A 14,524-nucleotide genomic window follows, 5' to 3' on the forward strand; every position below is an offset into this window, starting at 1 on the left:
GATTCTTGCATTCATGGCATGCGTGGATTTTTCACGTAAAATTAGTTATTTTGCATTTGGATGTGGCACATGAATTGTGATAAATGATTAATAAGTAACATATGACATATGATCCATATGTGATGATTAGTTTATGACAACGCTACAGCTCCATGTGCCCTACACGCACCGTAACAGCCAACAATAATGAATGGTGTGATTGGAAGCGTAGCCCGATTAAACAAATCATCTCTATGCTGACGGGGGGAATCAGGAATCTTAATTTGGGCTGTTCAGCGATAATCCGTAAATTCATGATCGGTTTCACATCAAAGCCACGAATTTATAGCTGCACACCGATTGACAAGGGCAATCATTCAAGCCACACGGCGGATTAAAGGTAACTCGTCTATCTAATGTCTTGGAAAAGTGTGGAGAGGGAACATTTCAAATCACGTCCCACCCTTCTCCCATGCAAGGTGCGTGATGCAGTGACTGAGCCGGACACTGTGCCCAGGGCTCTGTGCTTGGGGTCACTCACCGCGTAGAGCTTCCCATCCCGGACCTCGCGGACGATGGTGTTCACGGCGTCTCCCCACTTCTGCACGTGCAGCAGCTTTCCTCCGTCAACTGACACGATGCTCTATGATGCACAACAAACACATTCGTCATCTCCACGAGCGAACCTGAACTCGTATTGAACATTTCCCTGATGGGATCAAATCCCTCCAGAGAGCAAGCATTATTCCCTTCATAGACATAATTGGGGCGAAGTGATAGTTAATTTATCACCACAGAGGGATGAATGACTGAGCAGAGTTATCGGCTTGCTTGAACTGCCAGATGTTTAGAGGCAAGGACCCTCTCTGTTGGATATGGGTCCTAGTTCGATGCAGAATTATATAATACACAACCCAAAACAATGTTGTGTAGAATATTTGTAACAAAAAGGTCCCTCCCACCTTTACTTTCCTGTTGTCCAACGTGACTTCTTCATTTTCCGCATTCAGCTTGGCGGTGAAAGCCGTCGAATGTATGTTGGTACTGCTCTCGATGGTGTTGTGTATGTACCCCCTTTTTATATTTTTTTAATATTATTTTTTTTTAAGAATTATTCTGCCAACATATATAATATCGTTTTTTTAATAGACACGGGGCAACGTGGAACGAACACGCCCCCACACTTCCACAGATGCGCGCATACCTCATTTCAAAGGAAAGAGGGCATGAAAGGGGGCAATAAAGATAATAAAAACTCCCCGAATTTCACACAAGAGGAACAAGAGAGGGGATAATTGCAGGCGGGGGGGGGGTTAGAATGACACCCTTTCGTTAAAAAGCCTTACAAAATCAGGCATCACAGAGGAAGAGATAATTATATTCTTAACAAAGAAACAGCATTGACGATAAAAAAACACAAACGGGTTTTGAACCATGTTAGATAAACAAGTACCAACTTAGCCATGAAGAGTAAGCAAACAGTATCTATCCTTACTCCAATTGGAAACCAGACTACAGGTTGCACCAGAGTCGCGATTCATCAATTGTTAATTAAATACGGACATTATTTACCTTAAATAATTTCTACGCGGCCGGGCCGAAGCACCAAAGAATAATTATGGCTTGAGTCGCTCCAAAACAAAATTCCTAGCCGGGATATCAGATTAAATAATCACAAGAAGTCAAATGATGAGCATGGAATTAAAGTGGATATCCTAGAGGAGCTAAGGGCGGAGAAGCCTCTCAGAATTAACCAAACACAACACCCCGTGGGAAGCGAGCAACACGGCCGTCTTTGTCTTTCCGAGAGGATCTCCACACGCAGGCACAAAGCCAGGAAATTGCCCCAATAAAGGTTGGAACACATGCCTCCGAAGATAATAAATAAGCGCATGCGCCGGGTGCTTCCACCGTGAAAACAACCGTCTTTGTCTCCCCGCAACACGGACAGCAAAAATTGCACACGCGAGCAAATGACATTTCCATGGGAGATCAGGTCACGATGAAACATCGTGAACACGGTTTCGGCATAACTTGGGCATAATGGAAATAAGTCGCATTTCAACTTCCAAACCAAAAACAACTTAAGCTGTGTGAGACAAAAGATATGATCCCCGAGCAAGGGGGGGAATAATTAAGCTCGCTTAACGCGTAGGTTTTCGCGACAAATATTATTCAGTAACAAAAACATGGATTCGAATTTTTTTTTTATATAACTCGACGCGAATCATCGGGCTGATTAATGGATAACTTTGGTGGCGCCGTCGCTAGGCCCCCACCCTTCTCCCAGAATGATTACACAGCTGTGTCTTCAAAGCTAATTAGCACGCGAAACACACGGACGACACACACACGGACGCAGATGGTTCACCCCCACAGGAATGTTTTATGACACAGCCTTTTGAACAACTCGGGAAACTGAGTGGAATTCCCAGATATAAGCCAAAGGAAAATCCATCCAAAAGAGATCGTCAAGGGCTTCGGCCCCCACCACATCTCGTCAGAGGCCCTGGGCCCCACCTCATCTCAACGCCGACAACGAAGAAGTTTTCGTCATCCAGAATGACGAGGTTCGCGGGGTAGCGACGTGCAGCTACAAGCCGAGGTCTGCACCACCTGAGAAGAATCGCTACCCTGAGTCGCCGAGCTGCGAGTGAAGCCAACAAAGACGCCAACGTCCACCCTGCCACGAACGAAGCATCGCTCCTCGTCAGAGTGACGACCAGCGAACAACCCGCAGGAAAGGCGGAGATCGCCAAGCGAGCAAAGCAGAGAGCGCGAAGCAGTGGAGAAAGCCTGGTCAAACGGCTGTGAGGAGGAGGACAGCGCTGTTGAATGCGCCGTGTGTCTAATACACACCCAGATCAACCAGCATCAACCAAAACCGACTCGTCATCCCGCAGTGGAGAAAGAGAGTGAAAGTCTTCCGAGCGCCACCGAGCGCCACCGAGCGCCAACGAGCGACAACGAGCGACCGAGCATCTTCAAGGACAGCATCGTGCCAACTCGTCGTCCAGCAGTGGAGAGAGAGCGAGGGAGCAGCAGGAGCAGAGCGGCGGCCACGCCCAACCCAGAGAAAACTTCTGGCCGCTGTTCGTATCCTCCCACACCACACAAGCTAACGACACAACTCCCGGCTCTAAGAATTAATTAATATTACAAGGGGACAACGCACACACAGCACGCACACGAATAAGACTTTAAAAAAAATTGTCATTGCGTTTCAAAAAGGGTTGCCATTTCGAGGTGGTGCGTTCAATATCAACGGATCGTGCAAAGCCGTTGCTGTCGTCGAGTTACATGAATAATAAATGTTTTAGTCATTCATTTTCGTTAACTGCATAATCACGCCAATGAAGAAGTATTTTTAGTCATTCATTTTCGTTACTGCATAATCTTGTCCATGAATTTATTGACGTATACTTGCTTTCGGATAAGAGAGTGTCATGTGCTTGCTTAGAATAAAATTGCTTATCACCAACTGTTCGAGTGCTTCTTTCCAAGTCCATGCAAAACTATCTTATTCTTGATAACTGTATCCTGCGATGAGATATGAAAATGGAGACCTACAATATCATAACACACACTAAGATAATCGGTAAACGTTTAATCGATGATAATCGTATTATCCTGATTGATATAACAATGGATAAACGAAGCTAAGCCTAATTATCATAGCTGCTCACAGTAACATAATCGCAAGCATCCGCATAAATTACTACGATTATCTCCGTGATTATCATAATTCATGCATATAATTACTCACATTATCATAATTTATGCATATTAACTCACACATTAACATAATTAATGCGATTTGCGCATTTTTCGGAAAATTATTACTTTTTATTCTTTTCATCAAAATTTCATAACCCGACACATACAACAATGGTCACGTGATCCCCATCGATGCTGATGGTCTGGATGTACTTGTTTGATGGACCTAGGACACTTTAGACTGCGTCAAAGTTATTGCCTTTCAAAGAAGAAAACAGTCAGACAGCCATGAGTTTAACCAGCATTGACCATCGGCGAGGTCAATTCTACGTCCCCAGCTTGCCCTCACCCCACCCTCTCACACCCTGCCCAGCACTCTTTGTTGAGGCGCACGTTCAATCCCACTCAGTGCACACTTTAAACAGATTAAAACACAAGTCAAGTTGCATACATCGTGTAACAAACCGCAGGCCGCTGAGACTCGAGCATGTGACAGAGGGCCATGTGCTCTGTGTGCGCACACAACGAGCCCTGCGCGTGACACTGAGAGCCGCACATTCTCACCGATGGCCTGGACGTACGGCAGGAGGTTCTCGCTCCCCTGGAGGTCCCAGGTCCGGTTGAGAGCCCTGACTGCCATTGCGATGTCAGCTGAGGGTTGAGACGAAGGAGTTGGACTGCACTCTGCCACAGATGGACTGCACGGGACCAAATCACCACCTTTTATATGAGACGAAACTTATGTAACCATCTCCATATCCCTCTGGGTGTCAACAATCACACAGTGAATGATATACGTCTCTTTGTGGTGGTTTAGTAGGCGTCAGCCAAGTTGCAGTGAGGTGTTGATTAAAATTCTGTGATTTAAAACTTTGAACGCCAGCGGGAGATTGCTGGATTATTTTGAAAACATTTTTTTTTTGGAATAGCTGATTACCCAAGAACCGAATCTTATATAAGCGAGGGATCCCTGTGCAATGGAAAATACTCAAAGTTTATATGACCAGCGAAATGAGGGGAATCCTTCACGTACACCAATAGTGGTGCATCTCAAGTAACTCACCAATAGTGGTGCATCTCAAGTAGCAGATCTGCTACTTGAGATGCACCACTATTGATTTGCTACTGGAGATGCACTACTATTGATCTGATACTTGAGATGCACCACTATTGATCTGCTACTTGAGATGCACCACTATTGATCTGCTACTTGAGATGCACCACTATTGATCTGATACTTGAGATGCACTACTATTGATCTGCTACTCGAGATGCACCACTATTGATCTGCTACTCGAGATGCACCACTATTGATCTGCTACTTGAGATGCACCACGATTGGTGTGCTACTCGAGATGCACCACTATTGATCTGCTACTCGAGATGCACCACGATTGGTGTGCTACTTGAGATGCACCACTATTGATCTGCTACTCGAGATGCACCACTATTGATCTGCTACTCGAGATGCACCACGAATGATCTGCTACTCGAGATGCACCACGATTGGTCTGCTACTTGAGATGCACCACTATTGATCTGCTACTCGAGATGCACCACTATTGATCTGATACTTGAGATGCACCACCATTGATCTGCTACTTGAGATGCACCACTATTGATCTGCTACTTGAGATGCACCACTATTGATCTGCTACTCGAGATGCACCACTATTGATCTGATACTTGAGATGCACCACCATTGATCTGCTACTTGAGATGCACCACTATTGATCTATTACTTGAGATGCACCACTATTGATCTGATACTTGAGATGCACCACTATTGATCTCCTACTTGAGATGCACCACTATTTATCTGATACTTGAGATGCACCACCATTGATCTGCTACTTGAAATGCACCACTATTGATCTGCTACTCGAGATGCACTACTATTGATCTACTACTTCAGATGCACCACTATTGATCTGCTACTTGAGATGCACCACTATTGATCTGCTACTCGAGATGCACCACTATTGATCTGCTACTTGAGATGCACCACGATTGGTGTGCTACTTGAGATGCACCACTATTGATCTGCTACTCGAGATGCACCACTATTGATCTGCTACTCGAGATGCACCACTATTGATCTGATACTTGAGATGCACCACCATTGATCTGCTACTTGAGATGCACCACTATTGATCTACTACTTGAGATGCACCACTATTGATCTGATATTTGAGATGCACCACTATTGATCTGCTACTTGAGATGCACCACTATTGATCTGATACTTGAGATGCACCACCATTGATCTGCTACTTGAGATGCACCACTATTGATCTGCTACTCGAGATGCACTACTATTGATCTACTACTTGAGATGCACCACCATTGATCTGCTACTTGAGATGCACCACTATTGATCTACTACTTGAGATGCTCCACTATTGATCTGCTACTTGAGATGCACCACTATTGATCTGATACTTGAGATGCACCACCATTGATCTGCTACTTGAGATGCACCACTATTGATCTACTACTTGAGATGCACGACTATTGATCTGCTACTTGAGATGCACCACTATTGGTGTGCTACTTGACAGAGGTGTGGACTCGAGTCATGTGACTTGGACTCGAGTCAGACTCGAGTCATGAATTTGATGACTTGCGACTCGACTTGGACTTGCATAACAATGACTTTGTCCCACCTCTGCTACTTGAGATGCACCACCATTGATCTGCTACTTGAGATGCACCACTATTGGTGTGCTACTTGAGATGCACCACTATTGATCTGCTACTTGAGATGCACCACTATTGATCTGCTACTTGAGATGCACCACTATTGATCTGCTACTTGAGATGCACCACTATTGATCTGCTACTTGAGATGCACCACTATTGATCTGCTACTTGAGATGCACCACTATTGATCTGCTACTTGAGATGCACCACTATTGATCTACTACTTGAGATGCACCACTATTGATCTACTACTTGAGATGCACCACGATTGATCTGCTACTTGAGATGCACCACGATTGATCTGCTACTTGAGATGCACCACGATTGGTCTGCTACTTGAGATGCACCACTATTGATCTACTACTTGAGATGCACCACTATTGATCTACTTCTTGAGATGCACCACTATTGATCTGCTACTTGAGATGCACCACGATTGATCAGCTACTTGAGATGCACCACTATTGATCTGCTACTTGAGATGCACCACTATTGATCTACTACTTGAAATGCACCACTATTGATCTACTACTTGAGATGCACCACGATTGGTCTGTTACTTGAGATGCACCACTATTGATCTACTACTTGAGATGCACCACTATTGATCTACTACTTGAGATGCACCACTATTGATCTGCTACTCGAGATGCACCACTATTGATCTGATACTCGAGATGCACCACTATTGATCTGATATTTGAGATGCACCACCATTGATCTGCTACTTGAGATGCACCACTATTGATCTGCTATTTGAGATGCACCACTATTGATCTGCTACTCGAGATGCACCACTATTGATTTGATACTTGAGATGCACCACCATTGATCTGCTACTTGAGATGCACCACTATTGATCTGATACTTGAGATGCACCACCATTGATCTGCTACTTGAGATGCACCACTATTGATCTGCTACTCGAGATGCACTATTATTGATCTACTACTTGAGATGCACCACCATTGATCTGCTACTTGAGATGCACCACTATTGATCTACTACTTGAGATGCACCACTATTGATCTACTACTTGAGATGCACCACTATTGATCTGCTACTTGAGATGCACCACGATTGATCTGCTACTTGAGATGCACCACGATTGATCTGCTACTTGAGATGCACCACGATTGGTCTGCTACTTGAGATGCACCACTATTGATCTACTACTTGAGATGTACCACTATTGATCTACTTCTTGAGATGCACCACTATTGATCTGCTACTTGAGATGCACCACGATTGATCAGCTACTTGAGATGCACCACTATTGATCTGCTACTTGAGATGCACCACTATTGATCTACTACTTGAAATGCACCACTATTGATCTACTACTTGAGATGCACCACGATTGGTCTGCTATTTGAGATGCACCACTATTGATCTACTACTTGAGATGCACCACTATTGATCTACTACTTGAGATGCACCACTATTGATCTGCTACTCGAGATGCACCACTATTGATCTGATACTCGAGATGCACCACTATTGATCTGATATTTGAGATGCACCACTATTGATCTGCTACTCGAGATGCACCACTATTGATTTGATACTTGAGATGCACCACCATTGATCTGCTACTTGAGATGCACCACTATTGATCTGATACTTGAGATGCACCACCATTGATCTGCTACTTGAGATGCACCACTATTGATCTGCTACTCGAGATGCACTACTATTGATCTACTACTTGAGATGCACCACCATTGATCTGCTACTTGAGATGCACCACTATTGATCTACTACTTGAGATGCACCACTATTGATCTGCTACTCGAGATGCACCACTATTGATCTGATACTCGAGATGCACCACTATTGATCTGATATTTGAGATGCACCACCATTGATCTGCTACTTGAGATGCACCACTATTGATCTGCTATTTGAGATGCACCACTATTGATCTGCTACTCGAGATGCACCACTATTGATTTGATACTTGAGATGCACCACCATTGATCTGCTACTTGAGATGCACCACTATTGATCTGATACTTGAGATGCACCACCATTGATCTGCTACTTGAGATGCACCACTATTGATCTGCTACTCGAGATGCACTACTATTGATCTACTACTTGAAATGCACCACCATTGATCTGCTACTTGAGATGCACCACTATTGATCTACTACTTGAGATGCACCACTATTGATCTGCTACTTGAGATGCACCACTATTGATCTGATACTTGAGATGCACCACCATTGATCTGCTACTTGAGATGCACCACTATTGATCTACTACTTGAGATGCACCACTATTGATCTGCTACTTGAGATGCACCACTATTGGTGTGCTACTTGAGATGCACCACCATTGATCTGCTACTTGAGATGCACCACTACTGGTGTGCTACTTGAGATGCACCACTATTGATCTGCTACTTGAGATGCACAACTATTGATCTGCTACTTGAGATGCACCACTATTGATCTGCTACTTGAGATGCACCACTATTGATCTGCTACTTGAGATGCACCACTATTGATCTGCTACTTGAGATGCACCACTATTGATCTGCTACTTGAGATGCACCACTATTGATCTACTACTTGAGATGCACCACTATTGATCTACTACTTGAGATGCACCACTATTGATCTGCTACTTGAGATGCACCACGATTGATCTGCTACTTGAGATGCACCACGATTGATCTGCTACTTGAGATGCACCACGATTGGTCTGCTACTTGAGATGCACCACTATTGATCTACTACTTGAGATGCACCACTATTGATCTGCTACTTGAGATGCACCACGATTGATCTGCTACTTGAGATGCACCACGATTGATCTGCTACTTGAGATGCACCACGATTGGTCTGCTACTTGAGATGCACCACTATTGATCTACTACTTGAGATGCACCACTATTGATCTACTTCTTGAGATGCACCACTATTGATCTGCTACTTGAGATGCACCACGATTGATCAGCTACTTGAGATGCACCACTATTGATCTGCTACTTGAGATGCACCACTATTGATCTACTACTTGAAATGCACCACTATTGATCTACTACTTGAGATGCACCACGATTGGTCTGCTACTTGAGATGCACCACTATTGATCTACTACTTGAGATGCACCACTATTGATCTACTACTTGAGATGCACCACTATTGATCTGCTACTCGAGATGCACCACTATTGATCTGATACTCGAGATGCACCACTATTGATCTGATATTTGAGATGCACCACCATTGATCTGCTACTTGAGATGCACCACTATTGATCTGCTATTTGAGATGCACCACTATTGATCTGCTACTCGAGATGCACCACTATTGATTTGATACTTGAGATGCACCACCATTGATCTGCTACTTGAGATGCACCACTATTGATCTGATACTTGAGATGCACCACCATTGATCTGCTACTTGAGATGCACCACTATTGATCTGCTACTCGAGATGCACTACTATTGATCTACTACTTGAGATGCACCACGATTGATCTGCTACTTGAGATGCACCACGATTGATCTGCTACTTGAGATGCACCACGATTGGTCTGCTACTTGAGATGCACCACTATTGATCTACTACTTGAGATGCACCACTATTGATCTACTTCTTGAGATGCACCACTATTGATCTGCTACTTGAGATGCACCACGATTGATCAGCTACTTGAGATGCACCACTATTGATCTGCTACTTGAGATGCACCACTATTGATCTACTACTTGAAATGCACCACTATTGATCTACTACTTGAGATGCACCACGATTGGTCTGCTACTTGAGATGCACCACTATTGATCTACTACTTGAGATGCACCACTATTGATCTACTACTTGAGATGCACCACTATTGATCTGCTACTTGAGATGCACCACGATTGATCTGCTACTTGAAATGCACCACGATTGATCTGCTACTTGAGATGCACCACGATTGGTCTGCTACTTGAGATGCACCACTATTGATCTACTACTTGAGATGCACCACTATTGATCTACTTCTTGAGATGCACCACTATTGATCTGCTACTTGAGATGCACCACGATTGATCTGCTACTTGAGATGCACCACTATTGATCTACTACTTGAAATGCACCACTATTGATCTACTACTTGAGATGCACCACGATTGGTCTGCTACTTGAGATGCACCACTATTGATCTACTACTTGAGATGCACCACTATTGATCTACTACTTGAGATGCACCACTATTGATCTGCTACTCGAGATGCACCACTATTGATCTGATACTCGAGATGCACCACTATTGATCTGATATTTGAGATGCACCACCATTGATCTGCTACTTGAGATGCACCACTATTGATCTGCTACTTGAGATGCACCACTATTGATCTGCTACTCGAGATGCACCACTATTGATTTGATACTTGAGATGCACCACCATTGATCTGCTACTTGAGATGCACCACTATTGATCTACTACTTGAGATGCACCACTATTGATCTGCTACTTGAGATGCACCACTATTGATCTGCTACTTGATATGCACCACTATTGATCTGCTACTTGAGATGCACCACTATTGATCTACTACTTGAGATGCACCACTATTGATCTACTACTTGAGATGCACCACCATTGATCTGCTACTTGAGATGCACCACTATTGATCTGCTACTTGAGATGCACCACTATTGATCTGCTACTTGAGATGCACCACTATTGATCTGCTACTTGAGATGCACCACTATTGGTGAGTTACTTGAGATGCACCACTATTGGTGTACGTGAAGGATTCCCCTCATTTCGCTGGTCATATAAACTTTGAGTATTTTCCATTGCACAGGGATCCCTCGCTTATATAAGATTCGGTTTTTGGGTAATCAGCTATTCCAAGAAATTTATTTTTCAAAATAATCCAGCAATCTCCCGCTGGCAATAAACGTATTAAATCACAGAATTGTAATCAAAACATCACCACAACTTGGCTCACACCTACTAAACCACCACAAAAAAGCAAGATATGACACGTGTCATCAACTGTGTGATTGTTGACACCCAGAGGGATATGGAGATGGTTACATAAGTTTTGTCTCATATAAAAGGTGGTGATTTGGTCCCGTGCAGTCCATCTGTGGCAGAGTGCAGTCCAACTCCTTCGTCTCAACCCTCAGCTGACATCGCAATGGCAGTCAGGGCTCTCAACGGGACCTGGGACCTCCAGGGGAGCGAGAACCTCCTGCCGTACGTCCAGGCCATCGGTGAGAATGTGCGGCTCTCAGTGTCACGCGCAGGGCTCGTTGTGTGCGCACACGGAGCACATGGCCCTCTGTCACATGCTCGAGTCTCAGCGGCCTGCGGTTTGTTACACGATGTATGCAACTTGACTTGTGTTTTAATCTGTTTAAAGTGTGCACTGAGTGGGATTGAACGTGCGCCTCAACAAAGAGTGCTGGGCAGGGTGTGAGAGGGTGGGGTGAGGGCAAGCTGGGGACGTAGAATTGACCTCGCCGATGGTCAATGCTGATTAAACTCATGGCTGTCTGACTGTTTTCTTCTTTGAAAGGCAATAACTTTGACGCAGTCAAAAGTGTCCTCGGTCCATCAAACAAGTACTTCCAGACCATCAGCATAGATGGGGATCACGTGACCATCGAGACCAGTACCAACATACATTCGACGGCTTTCACCGCCAAGCTGAATGCGGAAAATGAAGAAGTCACGTTGGACAACAGGAAAGTAAAGGTGGAAGGGACCTTTTTGTTACAAATATTCTACGCAACATTGTTTTGGGTTGTGTATTATATAAGTCTGCATCGAACTAGGACCCATATCCAACAGAGAGGGTCCTTGCCTCTAAACATCTGGCAGTTCAAGCAAGCCGATAACTCTGCTCAGTCATTCATCCCTCTGTGGTGATAAATTAACTATCACTTCGCCCCAATTATGTCTATGAAGGGAATAATTCTTGCTCTCTGGAGGGATTTGATCCCATCAGGGAAATGTTCAATACGAGTTCAGGTTCGCTCGTGGAGATGACGAATGTGTTTGTTGTGCATCATAGAGCATCGTGTCAGTTGACGGAGGAAAGCTGCTGCACGTGCAGAAGTGGGGAGACGCCGTGAACACCATCGTCCGCGAGGTCCGGGATGGGAAGCTCTACGCGGTGAGTGACCCCAAGCACAGAGCCCTGGGCACAGTGTCCGGCTCAGTCATTGCATCACGCACCTTGCATGGGAGAAGGGTGGGACGTGATTTGAAATGTTCCCTCTCCACACTTTTCCAAGACATTAGATAGACGAGTTACCTTTAATCCGCCGTGTGGCTTGAATGATTGCCCTTGTCAATCGGTGTGCAGCTATAAATTCCTGACTTTGATGTGAAACCGATCATGAATTTACGAATTATCGCTGAACAGCCCAAATTCAGATTATTGGTTCCCCCCGTCAGCATAGAGATGATTATTTAACCGGGTTACGCTTCCAATCACACCATTAATTATTGTTTGGCTGTTACGGTCCGTGTAAGGCACATGGAGCTGTAGCGTTGTCATAAACTAATAATCACATATGGATCATATGTCATATGTTACTTATTAATCATATATCAAAATTCACGTGCCACATCCAAATGCAAAATAACTAATTTTACGTGAAAAATTCACGCATGCCATGAATGCAAGAATCATTTTTTTATTCGGAATCATGGCATCCCAATGAATATATCATGACAGTATTGGATTGTAATTCTATATTTATACTAATAATTTGTCCTTCGTCAATCCACTGCTGGATGAAATCCTTGCCATACCATATAAGCCATGGGAGTTATTCCCGTACTTCACCGTACCACCTCAGAGGAGTCTGCTACAATGTTTACAATGCCACGTACACATTTCTCTAACCATGGTACGCGTGTTGTTTCAGACTTACAGCATCGGAAACGTGGTGATGAAGCGCTCATTTCAAAAGATCCGTTAAGTTCAAGATCTGACCGAAGACTGTTTGGCCTCTGATGGGTTACCGCATGCCTTTTGGATAACTAATTAGCTTATCAATCATTTAGCTTGTTGCTTTCGTATTGGCATTTCCACAATTTCAGACAGTGATTTTAGACACTTTAAAAACATGGCTAATCATTCCTTGGACATTCTTTTATTTGGGTGTATAAAATCTAAATTACGACTGAAATTCAGAAAAACCTGCAGACACCCCCTTAGATTATACTCGGCATATGCCACATTTCTTCTCAGCCGACAGGCGGCAGAGAAGCCCCGTTGTAACATTTGTGCCTCACAGCAAGACGTCCTTGGGTTTGTTTTATGACTTGGGTGCCTGTCTGTGTGGAGTTTGTGTGTTCTCACCTTGTTCTGCATGGGGTTTTTCCAGGTTCTCTGGTTTCCTCCCAATGATAAAACATACAACGTATATGGTTTTAGTCAAACATCCGACTATTGAAATATTTACTGAAAATTACTTAAGTTGTATCACGTACAGCAAACTTGACCCTCCTGCGAAAAACGAGGTTTTCTTGGGCGAACAAGCATAGTAAAAGTAAATATAGACATACCATAAAAATAACACCTATTAGGATGATTGTGGAATGTGTCACTGTGTGGTCGTCTAAGATGTGGAATTGTCCAATGATGCTTGCTTGGGTCCTGTATGTTACCAAGTTGCCCTTCCTTTTCCTCAATTAAATATGCTCTACAAATCAAAACGATGTTTTGTGTCTCCTCTTGAAAACCAGATAGCTATTAAAATGTTCACACCACATACTTACATTTGGTCATCCATAACACGTTCCTTCGGAGTGGGCAGGTAGGAACTTGGTTGGACAGCGCATTCGTGCACGACAGACAGACAAATAATCCCTGGTGGGGAGTGTGGAACCTGTTGTTCCTACCTGTATGTATACAAGATAACTTGACTTTAGGTAGCCAGGCAGACAGCCCCCTTAACTATCGCCCCCCCCCCCTCCCTTAGGCCCCTCCCCCCTTAGGCCCCTCCCCTGACCCCCTTTCCCTTAGGCCCCTCCCCTGACCACCACCCCCCCATATCCTCAGGCCCCTCCCCTGACCCCTCTTCCCTTAGGCCCCTCCCCTGACCCCCCTTCTGTTAGGCCCCTCCCCTGAGCACCCCCCCCCCCATATCCT

At 44.3% G+C, this 14,524-nt stretch overlaps 1 protein-coding gene across 2 annotated transcripts; it reads left to right on the plus strand.

The window, feature by feature from the left end:
• Positions 1-2,310: 2,310 nt before the first annotated feature.
• LOC144730000 (fatty acid-binding protein, heart-like) lies at positions 2,311-14,088 on the plus strand. Of its 2 annotated transcripts, none has more exons than XR_013587777.1 (5): positions 2,311-3,071; positions 11,497-11,630; positions 11,936-12,114; positions 12,434-12,535; positions 13,296-14,088. XR_013587777.1 is itself a non-coding variant. In XM_078610438.1 (5 exons), exons 2-5 carry the CDS (start codon positions 11,555-11,557, stop codon positions 13,347-13,349), a joined length of 411 nt encoding a protein of 136 aa, XP_078466564.1. In that variant the 5' UTR covers positions 2,311-3,071; positions 11,544-11,554; the 3' UTR covers positions 13,350-14,088. The 2 variants fall into 2 exon arrangements, 1 of the variants encoding a protein (XP_078466564.1); XM_078610438.1 differs by having other exon boundaries at positions 11,544-11,630.
• Positions 14,089-14,524: the final 436 nt, after the last annotated feature.

Source organism: Lampetra planeri, chromosome 34, assembly GCF_965212315.1.
Source record: "Lampetra planeri chromosome 34, kcLamPlan1.2.h2, whole genome shotgun sequence".
NCBI classification, from domain to species: domain Eukaryota; kingdom Metazoa; phylum Chordata; class Hyperoartia; order Petromyzontiformes; family Petromyzontidae; genus Lampetra; species Lampetra planeri.

Bases quoted from the DNA above. Each gene is read 5' to 3' on its own strand.
- LOC144730000 (XM_078610438.1), top strand. From the start codon at position 11,555: ATGGCAGTCAGGGCTCTCAACGGGACCTGGGACCTCCAGGGGAGCGAG. The intron at 12,115-12,433 runs GTGGAAGGGACC...TGTGCATCATAG, and splicing joins TGGACAACAGGAAAGTAAAG to AGCATCGTGTCAGTTGACGG. The intron at 12,536-13,295 runs GTGAGTGACCCC...GTGTTGTTTCAG, and splicing joins GGGATGGGAAGCTCTACGCG to ACTTACAGCATCGGAAACGT.